Source organism: Leguminivora glycinivorella, chromosome 2 (assembly GCF_023078275.1).
Source record: "Leguminivora glycinivorella isolate SPB_JAAS2020 chromosome 2, LegGlyc_1.1, whole genome shotgun sequence".
Taxonomy (NCBI): domain Eukaryota; kingdom Metazoa; phylum Arthropoda; class Insecta; order Lepidoptera; family Tortricidae; genus Leguminivora; species Leguminivora glycinivorella.
The window spans coordinates 1,114,767-1,140,568 of NC_062972.1; the positions used below are offsets into that span (position 1 = coordinate 1,114,767).

At 40.1% G+C, this 25,802-nt stretch overlaps 2 protein-coding genes across 3 annotated transcripts in view; one reads left to right on the plus strand and one right to left on the minus strand.

The window, feature by feature from the left end:
* Positions 1 to 25,802, plus strand: part of LOC125236796 (nucleolar and coiled-body phosphoprotein 1) — an 88,052-nt gene that overhangs the window by 31,687 nt on the left and 30,563 nt on the right. The window lies entirely within an intron of this gene.
* LOC125236821 lies at positions 1,713 to 10,778 on the minus strand. The gene is made up of 6 exons (XM_048143753.1): positions 10,644 to 10,778; positions 10,143 to 10,291; positions 8,971 to 9,094; positions 7,951 to 8,115; positions 5,404 to 5,499; positions 1,713 to 2,303 (listed from the first exon to the last, which is right to left on the minus strand). The coding sequence occupies exons 1-6, from the start codon at positions 10,686 to 10,688 to the stop codon at positions 1,797 to 1,799; spliced, it is 1,086 nt and encodes a 361-aa protein (XP_047999710.1). The 5' UTR covers positions 10,689 to 10,778; the 3' UTR covers positions 1,713 to 1,796.

The following is a 25,802-nucleotide window of genomic DNA, read 5'->3' on the forward strand; positions in this document are numbered from 1 at the left end:
TTATACATAATCAACCTTAAAGAGAATGGATTTACCCGAGTTTGAAGTTAAGCGATAAAAAATATGCTTGTATTAAAAAAAATACGGACACCACCAGTGGCGAAGGGCGGATATAAAATATTTGTTGAAAATATTTTTTTTGTTCCCACAGTTGCGAATTTGCTTGTATATTTTTTTAACCAAACCAAATTACATTGATCCCGTTATTCGTGTGTTTTTAAAGATTTTTTTTATTAGACTGATTGGCGATTGCCCCTAGTCACACCTGATGGTAAGTGAAGACAGAGTCTTAAAATGGAGCTCGCCGATTCAGTTATAGCACATTCACTCTTGCTACTTCAAATAGTAGGGATTAACCTAAATGTGTGTTTAAAAGTGGATTAAACAGGAAATGACTGATCCTAGCTAAAACTATGCCGCCGGACACATTTGTCAAATCTTTGAGCCATAATACCAGGTAAACAGTAATCCAGATTATTTATTTTAGACATTGGTTTATTCGTTATAACATGTTTAGGACAAAAATGTTGTAAGCGGTTTGTTGCTTTGGATATCAATCCAAAAAAGAAATCAATATATATTATAAGGCTTTTCGTTATTATCACAGCATATTAATGCTGGTACCAGTATAGCATGATTTTTATATTTGTAATATTTGTATGTTTTACCACATAACTGTTTCATCAGTTTGGTTAATAGTACTTACTACAGAGGCCGGGACAAAGGGGGTTGCCGGTCGAAGACATATAGACGGCCGAGCGAAGCGAGGCCGGATAGGTCTGAGGCGGGCAACCCCATTTCCCGCCGAGGTATGTATAGTGCTTTTCTCAAACATGGTATGAAATAAATAAAGTCTACTGAAAATAGTAACTTTGGATGGCTGTATCTCCTAAACGGTGCGTCGCAGCGCAAAAATAATCGAATTTTCGTTCCCCTTTAATACCCCGTATACGCTTATAAAAAAACAAAAAGTGAAAAAAAAATTTTTTTTGTATGATAACGCACCCAGAATCAAATATTGTCTAGGGCCCGTACCAGTTGCAGTCGGCACGTCTATAAAGCCCCTTATAGTTTTTTTTTAATTGGCTAAATACCTGGATGTTATGTCACAATTATCTGTGTTTGGAAATTAAAAAAGAAGACTTTGCCGGCCTTGGCCTGCAAGGTTTGTATGAAATTCCATTATCTATCAATCGTCCTAGCCGCACCTGCAACGTCATACTTCGCTGCCAATTATAAGGCACATAACATCAATATTTCATACCATGTTTGAGAATAGTACATTACATCAGAGGCCGGGAAAATGAGGATTTCCGGCCAAGTGGGTATATACGGCCGAGCGAGCGTGCGAGCGAGGCCGGATAGGGATACGAGGCCGGGAATCTGTTTTCACGCCGAGGCATGTATAGTGCTTTTCTCAAACATACAATGAAATAAAAAAAATGCTCTAAAGGACAATATTTTATAAAAAAAAGTTACTTTGCAGGCCTAGGCCTGAAAAATAATATGAAATCCCTTTACAGTCCTCTCGAGTTGTTGCACCCAAAAAGCGATACTTCCCAGCCCATTTTAAGGAACGTAAAGACAATATTTCATTGCATGTTTGAGAAAAAATATTATTTTCTATAAAGTTTATGGCAACCATTCATCAGTCGCTATACATTATAAATTTAACGATTTATCACACCAACAGCGTCAAATAATAAAGCGAGTATATTTATAGATTCTCTAATATGTTTTGAAATAAAACGTGTTCTACAAGCTGATATTCAAATAAAAACATCTCAAATAATGTTTCAGATATCATTTGAAATTGTTGAAACAAATGAAGTGCTGTTTAAATCTGCATTAGACTCATTTAAAGTGACATTGGGTTTGGCTGTTGTATTTGGGTCTGCTTCGGCGGATCCCAGATCCTCTTGCAGTTTTTTCAGCTTCTTTTTAAAACGTTTGTCTAAATCATTAACATTAGCTTCACTTAGCATTCTTCTGATCAGTTGTTTCATTTCTACGACTTCTTTCTTATTGGGATCTACTTTAATTTTACGGCTTTTCTTTGTAGGTATATCGAGTACTGTTGCGTTGTTTTCTTCAATGAATTTGTTGGCTTCTTCGGTGTAGTTTCCGAAGGCGCAGTTTCGGACATTGCCGACAAGGTTGAAGGCTTCGTCTTCGACGGTTTTGATGACTTCTATGAGGCAGGCTTCGTGCATGGCGCCGTGGGCGAGGACCTTGGTCAGCTCGACGACGCCCTGCATCATTTGACTGGTCACATCCATCATGGCGGCCTTCACGGCGGGTGACTGAAATGTTAATGATCCATCGATGAGTAGGGGTTTCAATAAAGTTACAGAGCAGAGGATAGTGTACTGAATACTAAGCACAGGAATATTTTTAAGTAATTTTTTAGCCGAATAAAAATATTTCATTTAAAATTATTTAAACCAGATAGTGATTTGAGGACCTTTAAACAGGTTTTAGCCGTTTAAGTTTGAAATCTAGTGGCTCCTAGCAGTTTTGAACCAAATGCGCAATTTCGATACTACCACGGATGTTAGCACAATCCGTGACAGATCTAGCCGAGTGACCCAGATTGAGTTTCGCTATTCCAGTACCCGTGTGGGTGTGAAAATAATATGTTCAATGAAAAGATGTGGAGGAAGTTGCTCTAAATACCTTTGCATTTTTTAAATACCTCATGTTAAGTGCGATCACCCGAGTCAAAATTACTTTGCGAGTACTACTTTTTACGAGAACCTATCTAGCTAATCTAACTATCCATTTTCACATCAGCGGTTTCAGAAGTCATGTGCAAAATACCTAGGTTTATACACCATGTTTTTGTTGAATTCCGTTAACTTTAAGGGATGGTTCTTTAGATCAAATACAATTAATTTCTCTAAGAAACTAGCGTCTTAACTCGGTAGAACTCGGTCAGGAACTCGTTAACCGGTAGGTTAACGAGTTCCTGATAACAAACCTAACGACATGTCGAATTTAACGGAAAACAAAAAAACATGGTGTATAAAAATTATCTAGGTAATACGAACATGGTTTATTTTATGTAGAACAAAGTGACTTGAGAGTGGACAGGACACACGATACAGCTTTTTATTACTTAAAATTTTAGTTGAGTATAGTTAGATAGTTAGTGTGTGGTGAGTTGGTGACCTTACATCTTCTACAGTGTTGTTTAGTCTGCGACCTATAGGCCAATTCGATCGTACATTCTGATTTCAAAATGATACCTTCCCCCGTGTTTCACACTCGTGTCATGTGCGAAAAACTACCAGGACATTAATAAAATCATATCATTTCGGTATTATTTTGAACTGCTGGCCAAACATATCATGGTTCTCGTCACGAGAATTTACAATCTCACCAAAGGAAACGCAGTTGTTAAAGAATCATCAGACATGTCCGTCGCCCGAAGTGTCAGAGCGGGGAATAAACATATTTCTGAAATATACTCGGCGCTTACGGCGCGTAAATTATGAATCAAAGGCCCGAAGAATACGCGAATGAGTGTTTACTGGGAGCCGCGAGTAAAAGCGTGTTGCGAAAGGAACCGTCAGTTAGTTACTTTAAAATGGTGTCTTCAAAAACAAAGTAACATGTAGTAGGAAAATCGTATTACAAAAAAAACGTACAAACAAATGTTGTGCATAATAGTTTGCGGATTTTGTCGGAAACGTGAGTATTGGTAGCGCTAGTTCGGTCAAAGTTAGTACTTCTCGTGAAAATACGAAGGAAAAATATTTCGCACTATATCTGTAGGTAAGTAAGTAAGTAAGTAAGATCTTTATTGCAAACCATGGTATTCACATAGATGTTACAAATTGTGGATAAGGTAACGGACCCAATCATGGACAGTTTAAGAAAAAAATTCGCCTGTTTTTGATATTTCGCCGATAAATGTAAAAATTCTACCGCTAAGCGTGTTAAATCTTGAATGTCCTATCCTTCTTTTACATTTCAAGTGTATTGCAGAATAGATACTCCTATTGGTTTCTTCATAGTAAACAAATTAAAACTAGGTGTTTTTTCTCCAATTATGGACGGCAGTTCTGCAGTAATGGATCCCCCATTATGGACAGTGAATTAAGTTTAAAATTTTACTTTTAAAGCCAACTGATACTCAATGAGTCAATTTTATATGACCATAAATAAAATTCTCTTGTAAATTTTGGTTTTGTAAATTGTTCCTTGTCCAACATAGGAGGTACGCAGTTTTCCGGTTCCAGTAATGGACACTCGCAAAATAACCCTTTTTCTTTATAATTTTGGAGCAACAAACTAGTATGTTTTATATCTCATGCTCAATGCAGTCAGTAAAACTCATTCAAGTTTACACCGAGTATTATTTTTTATTATTTTATATTGTACATGAACTCAACTACTCAACTCTCTTGGCAACATTACTAAGAATTCGTCTTGATATTTTTTTCAGTAAACTGGTGAATTTTACCTTGCCGCCAAATCCTTCAGAAATAACCGAATTAATTGAAGCTTCAAAATTAGACAGCTCTACAACTCTAGTTTATGGTACATTGCCGTCAGTTTTTAGAAACAAATTTTAGATACTTATTTTTAAGGATTTGTGTTTTTTTGTCCATAATGGCATCACCGTCCATTATAGGGTATTTTACATTAGTTACACGTTACACATGGACCCCGGTGGGGTGTAGCAATTTTCGTTATGACTTGTTTCTATAATATACATAATTACACACTAACATAAGGAGCTTTTAAGATGAAAGCCATAGTACAGGTCAATTCACAAGAGCTGGCACGAATGGAACGAATGTTTGAATGAAAATATGCATGTGTGTGACAGATTAACCAATAAAATGGTGGCTCTTGACAGTTACGACTGTATACCAATACAGGTGTCACTCACACAATCAAAGTTTCGTTCATTTCATTCGTGCCAGCTTTCGTGAATCGACCTGTAAAACGCGACCACATAAGATATTAAGTAATTAAGTATTTGTTTCTTCCATGAATTCTTTAACCTCATTTTCATAATGTTTTTGTTATTTTGAGTAACACATCGCATTAGGCATCGAAGATTACAAAATTGATTGACAAGAAAGATGGGCAAATTTACAATTGCGTTCACTCAACTCAAGTACTTAACCCATATGTGCCCAACACATGCTTATTATATTTTTTCCCCTATTTTTTGAGAAGACTACCTCATTCTCCTACTTATTTTAATGAGTAGTAGCGTGTTTTCAGCAGTGGGTCGAAAACGACCCTATGGGCATATATGGGTTAATGAATTTATGACTTGACTGTAGTTATGTATGACTGTAATATAGTATCGCGTGTGTATAAGACTTTCTAGCAGTTTAAGTCCTTAATTATTGATTCCCTAATCAACTTTGGATATTTCTTTACCTTAGCGATGACACATTTGATGACCTTCTTCAAGGAGTCATGTTCGTGGCCACAAGCCTTCAGCAACTCGTCAATGTCCTTCTTCTGTGTGCGGACCTGGAAACAGATTGCTAAATTAGATTTGCACGATTTGGATACCTACAGAATAGAAAAACATATAACCTAACCACAAAATGTATATTTTGAAGATAGAAAAAAATACCACGACATAATGGACAGATTTTCAAAAAACATGGCTAAGAACACTCCCGACTAATTCAGCTTTCAAAAAAAAACTAAATCTAAATCGATTCATCCGTTCGGGAGCTACGATGCCACAGACAGACATACTTATAGACATTCAGACAAACATCAGACACGTCAATCTTATAACCAGAGATCGGACGGATTTGCGACATTCTTAGTGACTTACGTCATTTTAATGACTTTTTGTATGAGATGACGCACAAAAATCCGATCTCTGCTTATAACACCCCATCGTTTTTGCGTCGGGGGTTAAAAAAATAGAGCATAACAGGGTGGCTAGCCGAATGGCACAAACGCTCACGAAACGCTCACGAAACGAAGCGCTAGTAGATATCTATCTCTATCGCGCTTGCGTATTGGCGCGACAGAGCCAGCGGCGTATCGCTTTCGTTTGGCGTCGGAGAAATGCCATTCGGCTACGGGGCCAGGCCACATCTTTTGGAGATTCCTGTTGCAGCATTCAAGTTCAAGTGAAACGTTTCCAAAATCAAAAACGTCTGTTCAGATGTTAGTAGCAGCCAGTATCACCTACCTTCTGGTACAGTCGAGTAAAACCCCTTAATTGTTACAAGTGGCACTGAAAATTACGTCTGCATTTCTAAAAGGGGTAGGTAGGCACAATAAATTGCGGGCAGTGTCAAGAAACAGTGCGGCAAGAAAAGCGAGGGTCTCCATGATACTCTTAGCAATTAAGTGGTTGAAAGAAAACGTGTGATGAACGGTATTGAATGAAATACCGTCTGAAATATAAAAAAAAACCGGCCAAGAGCGTGTCGGGCCACGCTCAGTGTAGGGTTCCGTAGTTTTTCGTATTTTTCTCAAAAACTACTGAACCTATCAAGTTCAAAACAATTTTCCTAGAAATTCTTTATAAAGTTCTACTTTTGTGATTTTTTTCATATTTTTTAAACATAATATGGTTCAAAAGTTAGAGGGGGGGGACGCACTTTTTTCCCTTTAGGAGCGATTATTTCCGAAAATATGAATATTATCAAAAAACGATCTTATTAAACCCTTATTCATTTTTAAATACCTATCCAACAATATATCACACGTTGGGGTTGGAATGAAAAAAAAATATCAGCCCCCACTTTACATGTAGGGGGGGTACATTAATAAAACATTTTTTTCTATTTTTTATTTTTGCACTTTGTTGGCGTGATTGATATACATATTGGTACCAAATTTCAGCTTTCTAGTGCTTACGGTTACTGAGATTAACCGCGGACGGACGGACGGACGGACGGACAGACATGGCGAAACTATAAGTGTTCCTAGTTGACTACGGAACCCTAAAAACCTTCAATTGCGTCAATTTAAGAAGCAATTGGTTGCATATTTAGTTGAAAAACGTTTTTACTCCATTGAAGAATTCTTAGAGGCCGCCTTGTTAATAATATGAATATGAACTAATTATATGTCGTTATTTTTTATTTTTATGAAAATTGAATATAATGAAACGTTATTTAAAATTAATAATTTTGATATTTAGACAATAATCCATACTAATATTATAAACGGGAAAGTGTGCGTGTTTGTTTGTCCGTCTTTCACGGCAAAACGGAGCGACTGATTGACGTGATTTTTTTAAGTGGAGATAGTTGAAGGGATGGAGAGTGACATAGGCTACATTTTGTCTCTTTCTAACGCGAGCGAAGCTGCGGGCTAAAGCTAGTTTTTTTTATATAAGTAAGTTAGTGACTTGATTTTATGACATGCATGCATTTATTATTTCTATGCCGTATGTGGCAGAATGTGCTGATCAAAAAATGTATTACCAACCTACAATGAAACATTCAAAGAAATAAAATATTTGATTGATTGATTGAGTGATATTGCAGTGACAGATTGTTAGCCCATCGCCCACACACAATTCATACTTTAATCGATGGAATCAAGTATATCCATGTCAATCGAAGTCTAGAACATTCCTTTACAAATTCGCGGATTAGCAAATGAATGTTGAACTTTAAATTCATATATTTCGGCCATTTTTTTCAAAGTTATCCACCCCACTTTTTTTGTAACATTGGTATTTTTTACGCGATTCATACTCAGAATCGTGAGGTCTTTCGATCCTGATAGGAGAAACAAATTGTCCCATGGAAATCTTTCCATACATTTTTCAAACTTTCCATTCCGTTACCGCCGTACAAAATGTATGAAAAAATGGTAACGGAATTGGAAAAACCTTAGGGCACTTTTTTCTCCTATTAGGATTAAAACAGCTCGCGATTCTGACTGGAAACCACATGAAAATTTCCAATGCCAAAAAAAAAAAACTGAAAAATGGCCATTTACCGGTTGCAAGCGATTCTTGATCATGTTCTTCATATTAATAACGGCGCCGACGGCCTGCGTAGGGTTATGTCCTATCAGGGCGTACCCACACACAACCATCTGATGCATCGCTTTCTCGGCCAGCTGAGCTGTCTCGTTCTCACGCTCTTTTAGGCATGTATCCAGCTGGAAAGTGGGTAATAGATGTTACTAATTTAACCTATATATATATAAATACATCCCACCCCACTGTCACAGTATAATAAAGTCACAGTTATCGCCTGTCAAAAACGCGAAAAGTCGACCTGTCATATTTCACTCATACAAGCATAGTACGCGTTCACCTACACGAGCTTAGACTGTGCTAGGAACGCGCCTCTTTCATATATTTGATCGCCAGTGTCCGAGGTGTGCCACTGTCGAGCACTTGTGCGTACCTATAGTCGATAGGGCTTGGGCTATAGTCCCTGTATGTTAGCTTGTGGATTCATTTTTTTAGTTAGCTTCAAGTAGAGCCATATAATCCATACTAATATTATAAATGGAAAAGTGTGTGTGTCTGTTTGTTAGTCCGTCTTTCACGGAAAAACGGAGCGACGAATTGACGTGATTTTTTATGTGGAGATAGTTGAAGGGATGGAAAGTGACATAGACTACTTTTTGTCTCTTTCTAACGCGAAGCGAAGCCACGGGCAAAAGCTAGTATTATGTATATACGGCAAAATATTTTACCAGCCTCTCATTCATCTTTACTTACCCTCGTTGTAAACATGCCTATTATGAGGTTAAAATGGGTTCAAAACTTAAAAGAGAACGTGATAATTTTCTATATAACCATCAACCTGGTTGTAGACTGAAATTTTAAAAATCTTCCAAAAGGCAGTCACTTAACTAGAATAAGAAAAGTATGTTTTCTTTTGGCAAACCCTTTTAATGAAGTTCCATGTTTACAAACAATATTTGGAGCAATCATGAGAAAAATATCGACAGTTTTGTTAATCGATAAGAAATGATCTGATGTCAATTGAATTATATTGAAACCTCAGTTCCTGTAGACTTCCTGATCTCCTCCAGTTGTCCTTGTAGGTCGGACAGACGCTCCAAGATGTGCGTGGTGCCGTTCTGAAGAAGCATCTGGATCTTCAGCAGCACCATGTTTACTGATCTGCAGAAACGTTTAATTAACTAGTTAGTATTTGTGTTAATAAATTAAATAATGAGGCGCAATGAGGCTACGTAGACTGCTTACCGCACTGTGTGATTATTTGCCACCGGCGTAAGTATATAAAAATGTAAAGTACAATTACGATTGGCAGGCCATTTCAACTACTTAATCTAAATATTTACAAAATTACACTATTAACTTGATATGTGTGTACCCTGAACCCGCGGACCATATGTGACCAGTGCACACTCAATTTGATAATTAGGCTTAAGACTTTTTATCGTATGCTGTGGTTCTAAAATTCGTGGAGGCCATATGAAAAAAATTCGAAGTCAATGTCAAATTTTTCATATAGCGATTCCACGGATTTTAGAACCACGGTATGCAATAAAAAGTCCTAAGCCTAATTGATAGTGTAAAAACTAAAAGTGTAAAACATTAAAAAATCGATTCGACGAAGTTCTCCCACGTACCTGACGTAGAGCAGTACTTATCTTATACTTTTAAACGAGCAATTCTTGTATATTTATTTATTTATTTATTTATATATACCGACGATCTCGGAAACCGCTCTAACGATTTCTATCGATTCATTCTATCGAAAAGAACTTGAAGAACCATTTGGGGTAAGTTTTTCTAGTTGTGCAATTCCCGAAAAGTTTTTACATTTGGATCACGTCTCCGATTTTGACAACAATTGGTAGGCTGATAGAGTCCGTGATGCTGAGCAAGATCCATTAGGTTTCTCAAATGTAGTTTGTATGAAACCTTCCTTTTTTGTTACCATATTTCTATACATTTTCGGTAACAAAAAAGGAAAGTTTCATACAATCAACCTAGGACATTTTGGGAAACCTAGTGGATCTTGCTCAACATCATGGATTTTATCAAAATTGGAGACGTGATCCAAATGTGAAAACTTTTCGGGAATTGCACAACTAGAAAAACTTTTGGGAGGCCAAAGTCCGATACCAGCAGAAGGCCAGAACGCTATCGCCTTCTCCTGTATACGATATTGATTATTCTCTATTACTGCTTGAGAACTTACTTCTCCAGGTCTACAAGGAATTTCTTCTCAATGCTCTGCGCCAGGTCTTTACTGAGCTTGCTCGTGATCTCATCCTCTATCACTTTATCCACCTCTTGGTTCACTTCATTGCCTGTTGCACTTATGTCTTGGCCATTAGATGTTGATATCTGCGAACTTGTAAACTGTAAGCAAACTTGCAGAAATACTAAAAACTTGACAAGGATAACTACTTAGATGAACATATTTAATAACACGTTAAATTATTTAGGAATGTAGTTGCATAAATGATTATTTATTTTATTACCAAACAAGTATTTAGGCGAAAATAATTTGCTTGACAGAAAGTCCAGATTGTGTGAAATGTGTGGTTAGATACTAAAGAGGTAACTTTTAAAATAATCTCCTACTTTAGAGCACAATTTTTTTTTTAACTAACTATATACTTCTTCATAGATTACCAGATTCTACATAGATTATCTTCTACAGTACCAGAAATAATGATAAAAGTATAATTCTCACCGCCAACACCAATAGGCTCCACAAACATATCATGACACCCGCCATTCCAGTCGCAACACAAAAATATCTCTACCCTATACAATAATATACAACTGAGAGCGTAGCCAACATCAACATCGCTTACGGTTTGTAGCGATTGAAACGCAACTGTCACTGTCAAACCTATCGTCCACTATGCTCCCCAAATCGCGTCTCAATAATTGGCCTTACATTTATTATGAAACTGCGTCCATTGGCGACGCGTCGAATACAATTCACCGTTCACAGCAAATGTATAAGCAGGTGAATTTTGCGATTCGATTCGGGGATTCCCTTTACGTGGAAGAGTGACAGAGAGATACACAAAGCGTTTCATTATCGAAACGATAGCTATTGTGAGACTACCGGCCTAGCCGAAAAAAACAATCGTTGAAAAAATTAAAAATTAAAATGAAAACAAAATATCTATTTTATCAAGTTTGCATTACTATGCGCAAAGACCTATATAACTTCGTATAGACAGATAAAGTCTAACAAAAAAACGTACCCCAAAACCATACAGAAAAAGGTACGGTGAGCTAGATGGCGATACACCTTTCGGGTACGCTCGGCTAGATGGCGCTAATATTAATATTTGACATTTTAAAACATATTAAGCTAAGAATATGGGCCAAATTGTCAAAACTGGGGTTCAAAAGTTTTAAGCCTGTGTCGAGAGGTGGCAGTCTATGCACTGTGATTACACATTTTACTTTGACAGTAACGCTCTTTAACACGTTCGCTGCGGCAAGCCAAAACCTTAACCCAAAATCTAGTGCGTTACTAGGACCAATCCGCCCCGTAATAGTTTACATCGTAGTGCGTTACGGGTATAAAAGTGCCCCGTACGCCTAAGTCTGTTAAAAGTGCTGTAAGTTCCTGAAATATTGGATTTTCCAATATTTTTTTCGACTAACTATAAGAGTATGAAATTTCCTACGTCTCATTATCCCCGCACGTAGATACGATAAAAACTCAGAAAATTATATAGAAAAGAAAATTCGGGGTTATATAATCCCCGTATCGCACTAAAATTGAAAAAATACGGGGCTCAGTACACCCTGTAACGCATGTAATGTATTAATGTCAATAAATTAGTAGTGATGGGAAATAAAATAAATCGATGTATATGCTGTATTAATAAAAAAATGACACATCAAAAATATGATACTTCGCACTCTTGTATTTTTGTGAAAGTAGTTAATATAATTAAGTAACGAAGATAAATGAAATAAGATAAACCATCACCGTTTTTACATATTAAAAACATATATTTAATTACCTGCCTGCAATTAGATGTCAATTTGTGGTGATTTTGACGTTTATTGTGTGGGATAATCTTTGTTTTTGGAATATAGTAGTTCTAACGTGTGGTTCGAGCGCTTCATTTTTAATTTGCCGATAACAAGTATTTCAGTAAGCACTGCACTAGCGATACTGTGCCCACAACCCCGTACGGGCCAGCAAATTCTTTTACGGGGTTCACGGAGACCCGTATCGCACTAGAAGGTAATTTTTGTCCCCTGGTCGGTACGGGGTTCCTGAGACCCCGTATATAATTAATATATCAATAAATAATACTTTTGAACAGAAATCCAAATGTATATTTGTCATTTTCGTAGTTTTAAAAATGACCAAAATACAGCTTCCGCACCAGCGGAGTGAACACGATTTTTCTCACCCGCACTGAGTGATGACAGCGTACGGGGTTCAAAAACCCCCGTAACGCAGTGAACGTGTTAATACTCGATCCTCTTTGCTATGCACAGATCAATACAACAAGATGGCCCTTACAGGGCGACTCGCGGTCACCAAGCATACGACAAATCAGGTTTATAAAAGTTTGAACGCGTGCGACACCGATCAGTAGCGCCCAAGTATACGACCCGCTAACAGTGTCCGTGTCCGCTCGGGAAAAAATCTTAAATAATCAATTTTGGTTGCAAACAATGGTCTCTTACAGCATAAAGTGGTGTGGCAAGTCTTCTAACACTTCTACATGTAAAAAAGATGGAACAACATTCCAGTTAAGTCAAATTAATTATTTTGTTGAATATTGTTTATTGTCCGCGGAGTTCATTTATACTGGTCAATATGGTTGTGCTGAGCGGCGCCGAGGCGCGTCCATCCCTATCGATCCCAATCCTGTCGTCGGCGAGGTGGAGGCGGCACCGTCCGAGTGGGTGTCAAGTCCAGTGTCGCCAAGACGGGCTGGTGGTCGGAGCGGAGGTGGTCATCCAAGACTTCCAGGACGTCCTGCGCGGGCCATGAGGGCAGGCCGCGTACTACCATAAGGTCGATGACGTCCGGGGTGTAGGCTGCTTGGTACGGGTAGTGCGTCGGGACCTCTGGTCCTAGCACCTCGTATCCTTGGGCCTCTGCGTCGGAGTGGAGTCGTTGTCCATCAGGACAGTCTCTCATGGAGTTCCATGCAGTGTGTTTGCAGTTAAAGTCGCCGGCCACAATCGTGGGCAGCGGCGAGTCCAGCAGATCGTGGACGTCAGCTACTGCAAGTCGACAGGTGGGCGGCTTGTAAAACGCAAACACACGCAGAGGGTGGCGGTCGACGCAGATTTCCACGCCGAGGGCATACGATGAACGGAGAGTCGTTGGTAGTGGCAGCGGTTGATGGATGACCTGGCGCTTGACGAGGACAACCAGTCCCCTGTAGGGTTGTCCTAGTGCGTTCAGCTCCTCCTTCCTGTAGGCAACGTAGCCTGATATGTTAAGGCGGTCCCCCGCCTTAAGATGGGTCTCCGAGATCAGGGCTACGTCTACCTTCTTCTCGGCAAGAAGTTGTCGCCCTGACCGACTCCACCCTCGAGCCCGGCGCCCGTCAGGCGCGCCACCAGCAGAAGATCCCCGCATCCATCCTGTTTCTCATCGAGAGGAAGAGGAAACTGCGTCGACAATACCAGCGCACACGATGTCCCACCATGAAGTCCCAGCTGAACTCACTCGCCGAGAAGATCTCGCAGAGCCTCGCGGCCCACGCTGAGAGCTCTTGGCTTGAGTACGTCGAGTCAGCTGGTGAGAACTGGAGCGACATCCACCGCTTGTGCCGCAAGCTGTCAGGAAGACCAGCGCCCATCCGCCCTCTTCTTGCTAGTGACGGTACCCCACGTTACAGAGCAGAAGACCGCGCGGAGATTTTCGCTGACCACCTGGAGACGCAGTTCAGGCCGAATCCGTCCGAGGACACTGAGCATGAAGCAGCTGTTGAGCAGCACCTGGCGGACTACTTCGCCACGTCTATAGCTCCCGATGAAGACCATATCGTCCTCTCCCCGGGCCAAGTCCAGAGGATGATACGACGCACCCCGCTGAAGAAGGCACCTGGCCCCGACCGCATCCCGAACGAGGCGCTGCGCCACTTGCCCCCGCGAGCCATCGCGGCGTTGGCGCGGCTCTTCAACGGAGTCTTGCGAACTGGCCATTTCCCGCGCCCCTGGAAGCAGGGTCGCGTCATCATGATCCCCAAGCCAGGGAAGAATATCCTTCGTCCTGAGAGCTATAGACCCATAACCCTGCTGCCCACCGTCTCGAAAGTCTTCGAGAAGCTGCTTCTGCCTCACCTGACGCCCCACATTCAGCCACGCGACGAACAGTTCGGCTTCCGTCCAGAACACTCGACGACGCTCCAGCTTGCCCGCGTGCTGCACCAAGCTGCAGCCGCCTTTAACAAGAAGGAGCACACGGTCGCAGTCTTCCTGGACATGGAGAAGGCGTTCGATCGCGTATGGCACCCCGGCCTCCTCTACAAGCTGTCCACGTCTACTACTCCTCGTCGAATAGTCAAGATCGTGGCCACCTTCCTGGAGAACCGCCGCTTCCACGTGGCGGTAGAAGACGCCGTGTCAACCGACCGGCCTATTCTCGCCGGCGTGCCCCAAGGGAGTTGCCTCTCGCCCGTGTGCTACGGGCGTTATACCGACGACATCCCGGCGAGCGAGGGCGTTACGCTCGCGCTATACGCCGACGACGCCACCTTCATCACGTCGTCCATCCGCCTGTCACACGCAGCGCACAAGGCCCAGTGTGCGCTAGAGGCCCTCCCCCCTTGGCTGAAGCAGTGGAGGCTATCAGTCAACGTTGCGAAGACCCAGGCGATCGCCATTTCCCGGAAGGTGCTGATGCCGCCGCGTCTCACGCTCCTGGGGCAGGCCGTCGAGTGGACCCCCACGGTTAAATACCTAGGGGTGACCATCGACCGCCGCCTCACCATGGCCCCTCACGTGCGCAACGTGATTGCCCAGACGCGTGCCGCTCGCACCCTCCTTGGCCCGGTACTACAGTCCCGGCTATCCCTCCGCGTAAAGTTGGGCGTGTACAAGACATACGTCCGGTCACGCCTAACCTATGCAGCCCCCGCGTGGTATGCGCTGGTGGGAGAGTGCAACAGGAAGCGACTCGATTCCCAGCAGTCGCTATCCTTACGCGCCGTCGTTGGAGCCCCCCGCTATGTGCGGAACGACGTGATAGCCCGGGACTTGAAAGTGGAGCCGCTACGAGACTTCGTAGCTCGCCTGACGGGTCGGATGTTCGAGCGTGCGGACCAGTCGCGCTTTGGTCACTTACGTGACATAGCGCCCTACCACGCACGCCCGCCCGACCACAGGGGCCTGCCGCGCGAGCTCGCGCCCGCGGCCCCTGTCACACCGGACTGACCACCTCGGACATAACACCACCCTGACACCGGCTGATGTTCGCTAGCCGGGCCTCCCCCAACGGGGTCCCACCCAGCTGGCTTGAGCTCGCCGGTGTGAGAAGAACACCGGACAAGACCCCACCGGAGCAACCGCTCCCCCCCAAGGACCCAGCCATGTTCATGGCTGGCGGAAGAACCCGCTGAAAGGGGCCGATGCCCCGAGCAGCATCCCCAAACCCCCGAGGGGGTATTGAGACGACACCCACTTCTGCGTCCATCCCTCTTTACCGAGTTAACAATGTGATATGCTATCCCTTTCACGTAAACGACTAGGCATGGGGCCATGTTAGTTTATGTCTGTTGCGGGAACTTCGTACTGCCGTTCGTACCATGTGCTACCATTTTATGAAATATAAAAGAAAGCAGATTTGTAATAGTGAATAATTATCTAGAATCTGTAGAGTCTGTAGTGGTATTTAGTTCATTGATTAGTTTAGAATATTTAGTTGGTTATTTAACTTAGTAAACGTAAGTAAAAATGCACAGTTTAGTTATTAGTTACTAGAATGATTTTTATTGAGATGCTATCACAATTATCATCCTCCTTGCGTTATCCCGGCATCGGCATTCGCCACGGCTCATGGGAGCCTGGGGTCCGCTTTGGAAACTACTACCAAGATTTGGCATAGGCACTAGTTTTATGAAAGCGACTGCCATCTGACCTTCCAACCCGAAGGGTAACTAGGCCTTATTATAATTTAATTATAATATTATAATTTGTTGCAAAACAAATTCACCACAGTACTGGTACCGGTACCATTGTCTATAATAGACATGTCCCATTCCCATCCCTACTGCTAATCATAAAGGCGCGCCATTATTTGAAACGACCAATGGCAGCAAAGTGCGCGCCCGCCTCACCCCGCAAGGATTGGTGATTTGCGTCTCGAACAATATCGCTTGCATTTGGCTTCTAGTGGGGTGTTCTGTGTTGCTATGTGTAATATGAACGTCAAATAAAGCTACGCCGGCTCTAACCCTACGCCTCAGCCTCGGGAAGATTTCAGTCCCCCCTCAGTTGGGAGGACAAGAGACACCGATCGAAACACAATCTAGACTAGCTAGCTAGCTCTGTCGCGCCAATACAGAAGAGCGATATATAGATAGCTAGTATAATAACCACATTATCGCTAATTAACGTACCTGTGTGGTGACGGGTTAAGAATTTCACCACCCCCTTTCTTCCCGTGGGTGTCGTAGAAGGCGACTATGGGATATGGGTTAAATTGTGGCGTAGGCAAGAGGCTGGCAACCTGTCACTGCAATGTCACAGTTTCGTTTTCTTTCAACCCCTTATTTGCCAAGAGTGGCACTGAAGCTTTAGTAGTTTCATGTGTTCTGCCTACCCCTTTATGGGATACAGGCGTGATTGTATGTATGTATGTATGTATTGAAATGAAATGAAATGAAATATTTTTATGAAATGAAGTATTATCGCTAACGTTTGTGCTTTTGGCTACGAACGCTGGCTAGCTCGGCTGTTGCGAAAACCGATCGAAACCGCTTTACGACACGTTTTACACCCGTTTCATTGCTATCGAAGTGCGATTTTCAAGAAATCACTTATAATAATATTTAGATAAGCCGATTTATCCGAACGTCGAGCTGAATCATCGATGCCGGCGAAAATATATCGATAGCGTATGATACAGTAGAACCCGCTTAAAACGATTCTGAGGGGACCCAGTCAAAAAAGCGTATTATACGGGAAATCGTATTAAACGTGAAAAAATTGTGTTTCATCGTAAACTTTTAATATGGTTACTTTTTCTTGGAGCGATAATGCTTTTCTTCCTATTTTTGACATCACTGAACCAAAGATGGGACAAATAATTCATAAACTCAACACCGACACTCAACACCGCAGCAGTGATAATGAGCGAAGTGTATGTAGATAGGTACGAACTATCGCACTAACCGCTGAGTTAGGACGACAAATTACAAATTTATCTTTACGGGTGGCGGCGTCGCCAGAATCGCGTCATTAGTACAGTACAATTAGTTCCAATTTTTGTCACCCGCATAAATAAAGTTGTAAAGTAATGCAAGGTGGGTGGTTTTAGATGGTGTATTAAGCGGGGACGCGAGTCGTATTAACCGTGAAAAAATGTCTGAAAACAAGTCTCAAATTGTAGGGACCGGCGTAAAATGGCGTAATATGCGGGAAATCGTATTAAACGTGATCGTTTTACCCGGGTTCTACTGTATATCATTCTCGTTGTGTCTTTGAGCTGCAGATGTAGTGCGAAAAGATTTGCCTTCGTATTGTTCCGGAAACGTACGAACTATTTGAGCCAGTACAAGATGTACTGACATTGACTGAACTAGCATGACAAATACGAACGTTTCCGGAAAAATACGAAGGAAACCCTATTCGCACTACATATAGGGTGAAGTCACATCTTTCAGCGTCGAGCCGCATTTTATGTAGGTACGAAAAATCGCTCGTTAGTAGGAACAAAGAGGATCGAGTATTATAGAGAGTTACTGACGAAGTAAAATGTGTAATCACAGTGCACAAACTGCCATCTCTTGACACAGGCTTAAAACTTTTGAACCTCAATTTTGACAATTTGGCCCATATTCTTATCTTGATATGTTTTAAAATGTCAAATATTAATATTAGCTTCATCTAGCTGAGCGTACCCCAAAGGTGTAATGCCATCTAGGTCACCGTACTTTTTTCTGTATGGTACTGAGGTACCTACGTTTTTTCCATAGACTTTATCTGTCTATACGGAGTTATATATGTCTTTGGTATGAAGACGCTTACGCATCGGAAAGCTGAAAGCATGTTCATACTAACGAGGGATTTCCCATTCACAAAATGCGGCTCGTTGTTGATGTGACTTCACTCTAAGCTAGCGCTATTTAATTTGACTGTCGTGACCTCAAAAGAATTTTATGAAACCGGTGTTTAAGAGAGGCCAAAGTGGCGTTAGTAACAATTTGAGGCGAAGCAGAAACTTGTTAATAAAGACGCCACGAGTATTTTTTGACTTGGTTAAAACGACGTTGCATACAATTTTTTTACAACTATTATTTTCTATTTAAACAGGTTTACTACTCGCCATATGCGGAATTTAATTAGAACAATTTTCTTCATACGATACTGAACTGTCATTGCCTGAGGTCATTGCATACATGATACATCAGAGTAACAGCGCCCTCTTGACAATATTAGTCATCAGAGTGGGGCCTGTAACAAAGGCGAAGAATTGAACTCTAGGCTATTCTCCTTATACTGATCAACATTTGTTCGGCGACTTTTAAAAATAACTTGTATTTTGATTTTTATCACCCTTGAAAGTTTTTTCTAAGAGGTAATGTATTACGAATTCTGTTAACCTCTCGTATGCTTAGGAGCAGATCTGCTCCATATTGTTTCAACTTTAACATGTAGTTATTATGACTAATATATTAATGACAATTTTTTGACAGACGCATACGAAAGGTTAAGTCTAAAGTGTGACAGACAACGTCAATGACAACAATAATGGCGTACATTGAAGTTAATATTTATTTTGTATGAAAAATTAAAAATTTAAAGACTTCATAATTTTTAAAAGTCACTGAACAAATGTTGATCAGTATAAGGAGAATAGCCTACAGTTCAATTCTTCGCCTTTGTTACACGCCCCACTCTGTATATTACTGATCAGGCTTTCCGGGAGTAGAAAAACTCACTAAGTACATGAAAACTAGAAGATTCTTGTCTTATAGGTATATTTCTTATTAATATTACTGAGGTCAGCCATAAGTATTAAAGTCCAATTGTATTAGATACTGAGTTAGATTTGCAAAGCAGCATGTTGAAGTGGATATTTCGGGTTTTGTCAACTTATTATCTTTGTTGTGCCTGTAAAATGAGGAAATGTTATTTAGTTACCGATTCTATGAGAAGTGCGACAAGAGGTATGGGATACATGATATGATAATAATTTATAATGATATAATATATAAAATTTATTCAAATAACTCATAATATAAAGGTACAACAGTGGAAAATGAATCTTCCACTGTTTTACCATTTCTACGACGCGAAACGCCACTGAAACGCCGCAGAAATATAGTTTGGCTCTGTCGCGCCAATACACGATAGAGATAGATAGCTACGAAAGACATATTATCGTGGGCGTTTCGTGAGCGTCTGTGCATTCGGCTACGCACACTGGCACTGTCGCGCTAATACGCAAAGAGCGCTGGAGATAGATAGCTACGAAACAGATATTATCGTGAAATTTTGTACATTTGGCTATGTAATCAGGCTAGCTTAGCCAACGTCACAATCGCTACGCTACGTTACGCTAAGTACTCCAATATGGAACAGAAAGAGCTACGTTAACGATATTAGCGTTTAAGCGATTATCGCGCTGGCTAGCTACCCTCTTCGCAATAGGGAACTTTACTGTAGTTAAAATAAAATATTTTATACCATGCACGAAATAAAGCATCAGATAATTATAATAATAACCTGGACAGAAGTTATTTTTAAATCCTATTTCTATTTAACATATCTGGGTGGCTAGCCGAATGGCACAATCGCTCACGAAACGCTCACGAAACGAAGCGCTAGTAGATATCTATCTCTATCGCGCTTGCGTATTGGCGCGACAGAGCCAGCGGCGTATCGCTTTCGTTTGGCGTCGGAGAAATGCCATTCGGCTACGGGGCCAGGGTGGCTAGCCGAATGGCACAATCGCTCACGAAACGCTCACGAAACGAAGCGCTAGTAGATATCTATCTCTATCGCGCTTGCGTATTGGCGCGACAGAGCCAGCGGCGTATCGCTTTCGTTTGGCGTCGGAGAAATGCCATTCGGCTACGGGGCCAGGTAGAAATATATAAAGTAACTGAGTCGACCGTGACGTCACTCAATTCGATTTCATATAAATTCCATATTAGCAAGTCGTTCAAATTCGTTTTGACAGTTCTTAAAAAGAAGCTGATTTGACTAGGAGGTAAGTAGCCTATTGTATCTTACTACGAAGTTTTACAGTACCTATGGTCCCTTGGAGTTTTGGCGTAGCACATGCACCACTTTTCGGCCTAGTGTGACATCAGCACCATATACTGAGAAATACGTTTACTTTCTTAATGCAGGACACGTGCGTTTGGCAGTAGTACAAGCGCCTTGTGTTTGATTAATTAGCTGCGAAAGCTGAAACATATTCAATTAGAAGAATATAAAAGACAACTACTACATATTTGAGCATTTCTTTTTTTTTTTGCCAATAAAAAAAATTTGATTGTTTTAGGGAATTTTAGGTCAATTGTACTCAGAATCACGAGTACTTACTTTCAATCTCACTGGGAGACAAAAAGTGTCCTAGAATTTCCATACATTTTTGTTACTTTCCTCTTTTGTTACCCCATACAACATGTACGGAAAATGTTAACAAAATAAGAAAAAATCGTATGGGACAATTTTTTAACTACTAGGATTGAAAAAGCTAGTAATTCTGAGTAGAAATAGCATTTTTTTTTTCAAAAATATCACACTTCATAAAAGTGGCAAAAAAAAAGAAATGCTCATTTGTCATAGAAGGGTAACTAGGTTTTTTAGCCACACCAACTGTTAAACGCTTTCTTGATACTTCAAACTGACAAAGTTGCAAAGTAGGTAATCCATTCCATACTAATATTATAAATGGGAAAGTGTGTGTGTCTGATTGACGTTATTTTTTAAGTGGAGATAGTTGAAGGGATGGAGAGTGACATAGGCTACTTTTTGTCTCTTTCTAACGCGAGCGAAGCCGTGGGCAAAAGCTAGTTTCGTATAAATTTTTACTTGATGGCCTAAGCTGGCTGATAGAATTTCTTCCAGAACTTTTAATAGTAGGTAGGTATGTTATGAATATTATGATACAAGTGTGCTAGGTTTACACAGGATTATTATCTACACAAGCGTAGATTATGAGAGCTCTAGCTTCGCTCGCGCGCTTAAGAGAACCGCCGTGTCTAATGACCAACGCACATGTATTTCATACGACGTTTTTTAACACACTTGAGAGGAAAGAAACGAAACAGATGTGTCGAAAAGAAAGTTACGTACAAGCTACCGAATATGTCTCAGTTTTGGGCTATTGGAAATTAGCGGCGGCCACATGTGAAGTCGAAACGTATGCAAGTGAGCCGGCCTAGAATGCAACACAGCCGCCCTAGCTGAAATGACAATCATTGACGCTATAGGTCAGCAATTCCCGGCAACTTTGTACATAGCCACGTCAGCAAATTACCAACATTTAGTAATACAGTCGACTTTCGTAAGATATATACAGATTAATTGTTATAATTAAGAAAATATAGATACTAGAGAACCTTAATGACGAAATAAAACTTAAGAAAATCTGAATTCATCAACAATATCTTGATAACAAAATAGGAATTAATAAAAACAAATTTAACTTTTTCCTTATTTTTTGTACAAACTTTTCGAGAACTGCTGAGGTACTCCGTTTTTTAGGGTTAGAAAAGTCGTGCGATTGTAGTCATGCTATTTTTAGAAAAACAATTTAAAAGTTAACATATCAGGGTAGCTAGCCGAATGGCACAATCGCTCACGAAACGCTCACGAAACGAAGCGCTAGTAGATATCTATCTCTATCGCGCTTGCGTATTGGCGCGACAGAGCCAGCGGCGTATCGCTTTCGTTTGGCGTCGGAGAAATGCCATTCGGCTACGGGGCCTGGGCAATTTCGCGAAAAAAGATTCAAAAACTTTTTTTTCTAAAATAAGAAAATTTAATGTTTTTCCTACTCAGAATCACGAGCCCTTTCGATCCTAGTAGGTAAAAATAAGCGTCCCAAATTTAATTTTTCCATTTCGTTACTATTTTTCAAACACTTTGTACAGCAGTTACAAAGTAGAAAGTATGGACAATAATAGGAAATTTTGGGACCATTTCTGTGTCTCTTGGTTTTTGCTCTAGATCGAAAGGGCTCGTGATTTTGAGCAGGAAAAACATAAAATTACTACCTTAGAAAAAAAAGGTTGGTGATGATTGTTGTCGCGAAAATCCCCATCAGGAACAACTTATTTCCAAGCTACCTATCTTATTTATAATTTCTATAGATGACTGAAATATTTGATGAAACTTACGTAAAATCAACTATAATAATCTAATCTTTAAAAAAAACCGGCCAAGAGCGTGTCGGGCCGCGCTCAGTGTAGGGTTCCGTAGTTTTCCGTATTCTTCTCAAAAACTACTAAACCTATCAAGTTCAAAACAATTTTCCTAGAAAGTCTTTATAAAGTTCTACTTTTGTGATTTTTTTCACAATTTTTAAACATAAGGTCAGTGCGGGCAAGACCGGCATAGTTTATTTGAAATAAAGTTTGAGTGGATAAAACTCTATAATTAATGTAGTCTGGCGTAATGCGCATGGTCCTATGAGATAGCAAATATTATATTTTACAAAGCTTTTATAATATTTTGGTGAAATAAGGTACTTTTAAGTCATAAAAATCACATTTTATAAGGCTCGCCGGGTTGACCGTCCTCCCGCGATGAGTACAGAAAGACCGTCTAGTGCTTGTTGTCGCGTAATTTCATATGAGACTAGGTTCCAAAATTATGATCATTGTTATTTTACGTAATAACAGGGCAGAATGTGCTAGATAATTAATAATGTTAAAATATTGAACATATAAGCATTTTTCTATTTATAAGGCAAGACCGGCATAAGTCCCGTAGATGGGGTTCATAACCTTTTCTTTTCAGGTCCAGATATTGCATAATACTGTTTTTCCAACGAACACCTGTGATACAATTTAGTCACGATATTACAGGCCCATATAAATCCAACTACTTATCTGTTTTTGAAACTTTTTTATTAAGAAAAGGTAATAGGATATTAAGATACGTGAATTAGTTTGGTAACATTTCTTAGCAATGCTTGGTTTTTCTATAGTTACTACCAGAGTTACCTACCACCTACCTGAGCTACCACCCCCGAAAACCTATTGATGACACCCATGACGACTTTTTGTCAAAGTGACAGCCAGCAATGTCAATTAACGGTCGGGTAGCCGTAAAATAGTCGGTCAAAAGTGTCAAAACCCTTTTAAAGGGTACCCATACGGTCCCTGTTGGGTAATGCTGATTATAAAAATAATGACCAACTGGAAACCCTACTCTCTTTTGAAATATTTGTCGCCGCATGTTGCACAATCTAAATATACTTAAACAAAAATAATAAAAAACGGTTAGAGCTTACGATAATTCTACCAACTTAAATATGATGATGAAATTGATGAATAATGCAGTGTAGGCTTACTTCTGTTCACCTCTTATCATTCTTCACAACCATGTCACATATATTTTATTTTTACTTAATACTTTCGAATGATTTTAGTAACACCATACGAATCATTATCAAAACCGTATTTCGAAGTTAAAATCAAAAACGGCACAACTATCATAAGCCAAAAACGTACCTATATATTGATATTGTTTACACTCGACTTATTTCCAATAAAGCCTAAAAAAGGTTGGCAACTCCTTGTTTATCATATGCCGGTCTTGCCTTTCTCTTTTATGCCGGACTTTCTGACTAGGCATAATTTCTAAGTTAGATATTTCAGAACATAAAACTAGAAATTGAGCGCGTTTTGAGTAGAATAATAGTACTAGTCAGAAATAACGGTTATTAAATGACTGCGTTACATACATGATATACAAATATTCCGACTGCTTCTATTTTTTTATTTTTTTTTGCGGAACCATGTTGAACTCGATGTTCGAATTCGAAACGAGAAACAAGTTTATTGTTAACTAGTGTTCGTCCTAGGGATATGTATTAAAGACCAATGGATTAAGGATGAAAAACTGCTATACCTCCAGAGGTGTGAGAAGCGTAGATATATAAACAAAAAAGTTATAGTCAATAGACGGTCTTTCCGGGTAGACGGTCTTCCCCACACTGACCTTATGGTTCAAAAGTTAGAGGGGGACACACACTTTTTTTTCTTTTAGGAGCGATTATTTCCGAAAATATTAATATTATCAAAAAACGATTTCATTAAACCCCCACTTTGTCGGCGTGATTGATATACATATGGGTACCAAATTTCAGCTTTCTAGTGCTAACAGTTACTAAGATTATCCGCGGACGGACGGACGGACGGACGGACAGACAGACAGAGAGACAGAGAGACAGAGAGACAGAGAGACAGACAGACAGACAGACAGACAGACATGGCGAAACTATAAGGGTTCCTAGTTGAATACGGAACCCTAAAAATGGCATTCTGTTTAGTCCGACAGTTAGATCGTTCAAAAATACTGAACACATATTTTTCGCTTTTTCTAATTAATGAAAAAATACAAAGATATATAGAGCATCAAAGTGGAGTGGGGGCTTGTGACGTCACTTTAAGTAAAAATTGTAACTATACGCGTGACGTCACGCGAAACGTCAACGCACTGTACCGTCGTCATTTTTCGTTTAAGAAAAAAAAGAAAAAATACGTGTCTAAAATTCTTTGATAATCTAACTGACGGACTAATTAGTTTTTTTAGTCGTCTCGCCTATTTTTTAAATTTTATTTTTTTATTTTATTGATTAAGGAAATAAACAGCATACATAATTTCTTATAGTCTACAACGATATGTTAACACATTAGCCAAAACAGTTTCCACTGAATGTTAGTACATACAATTTTACTTTGAGAGACAAAAATGCGATTAGGTATGTTTAAGTTTACATAAATGTAACATAAGGCTATTGTATGCTGTCTTGCCTCAGTGTTTGCCTTACCACACCTTACCTTATAATGCATACATGCATACCAACCTCATATTGGATTACGTTGAAAATTTTAAGCAGACATTTACAGATTAACTCCACTGCTGCTGTCAACTTCAGCAACAAACTGTTAAAAACAAAATAAATTTAACATTTTGTAAAAACCGCCGACATAGTCTACCGATTTTCTTTAAACATGGCTAAGAACACTCCCGACTAATTCAGCTTTCAAGCAAGAAAAACGGAATCTAAATCGGTTCATCCATTCGAAAGCTACGATGCCACAGACAGACAGACACGTCAAACTTATAACACGTCGTTTTTACGTCGGGATTTATAATTATAATAAATTTATTGCTTTTTAGCCCCCGACGCAAAAACGGCGGGGTGTTATAAGTTTGACGTGTTTGTCTGTCTGTTTGTCTGTCTGTCTGTCTGTGGCATCGTAGCTCCCCATTGGATGAACCGATTTAGATTTTTATTTTGTTTAAAAGCTGAGTTAGTTGGGAGTGTTCATTAGCCATGTCTCATGGAAATTGGTACACTACGTCGCGGTCGGGGTTTTTTCAAAATTTTAATTTTGTGGTTATTAACACATTCAATACCAGGAACCCGCCTAATGGGCGCTCGTGAACTTTGCTCAGATGCCAGATAACCCGCTAGACAAGACAACAGGTGCTGGAG

Bases quoted from the DNA above. Each gene is read 5' to 3' on its own strand.
- LOC125236821 (XM_048143753.1), bottom strand. From the start codon at position 10,688: ATGGCGGGTGTCATGATATGTTTGTGGAGCCTATTGGTGTTGGCG. The intron at 10,292-10,643 runs GTGAGAATTATA...ACAAGTTCGCAG, and splicing joins GGAGCCTATTGGTGTTGGCG to ATATCAACATCTAATGGCCA. The intron at 2,304-5,403 runs GTAAAGAAATAT...TTAACATTTCAG, and splicing joins TCAAATGTGTCATCGCTAAG to TCACCCGCCGTGAAGGCCGC.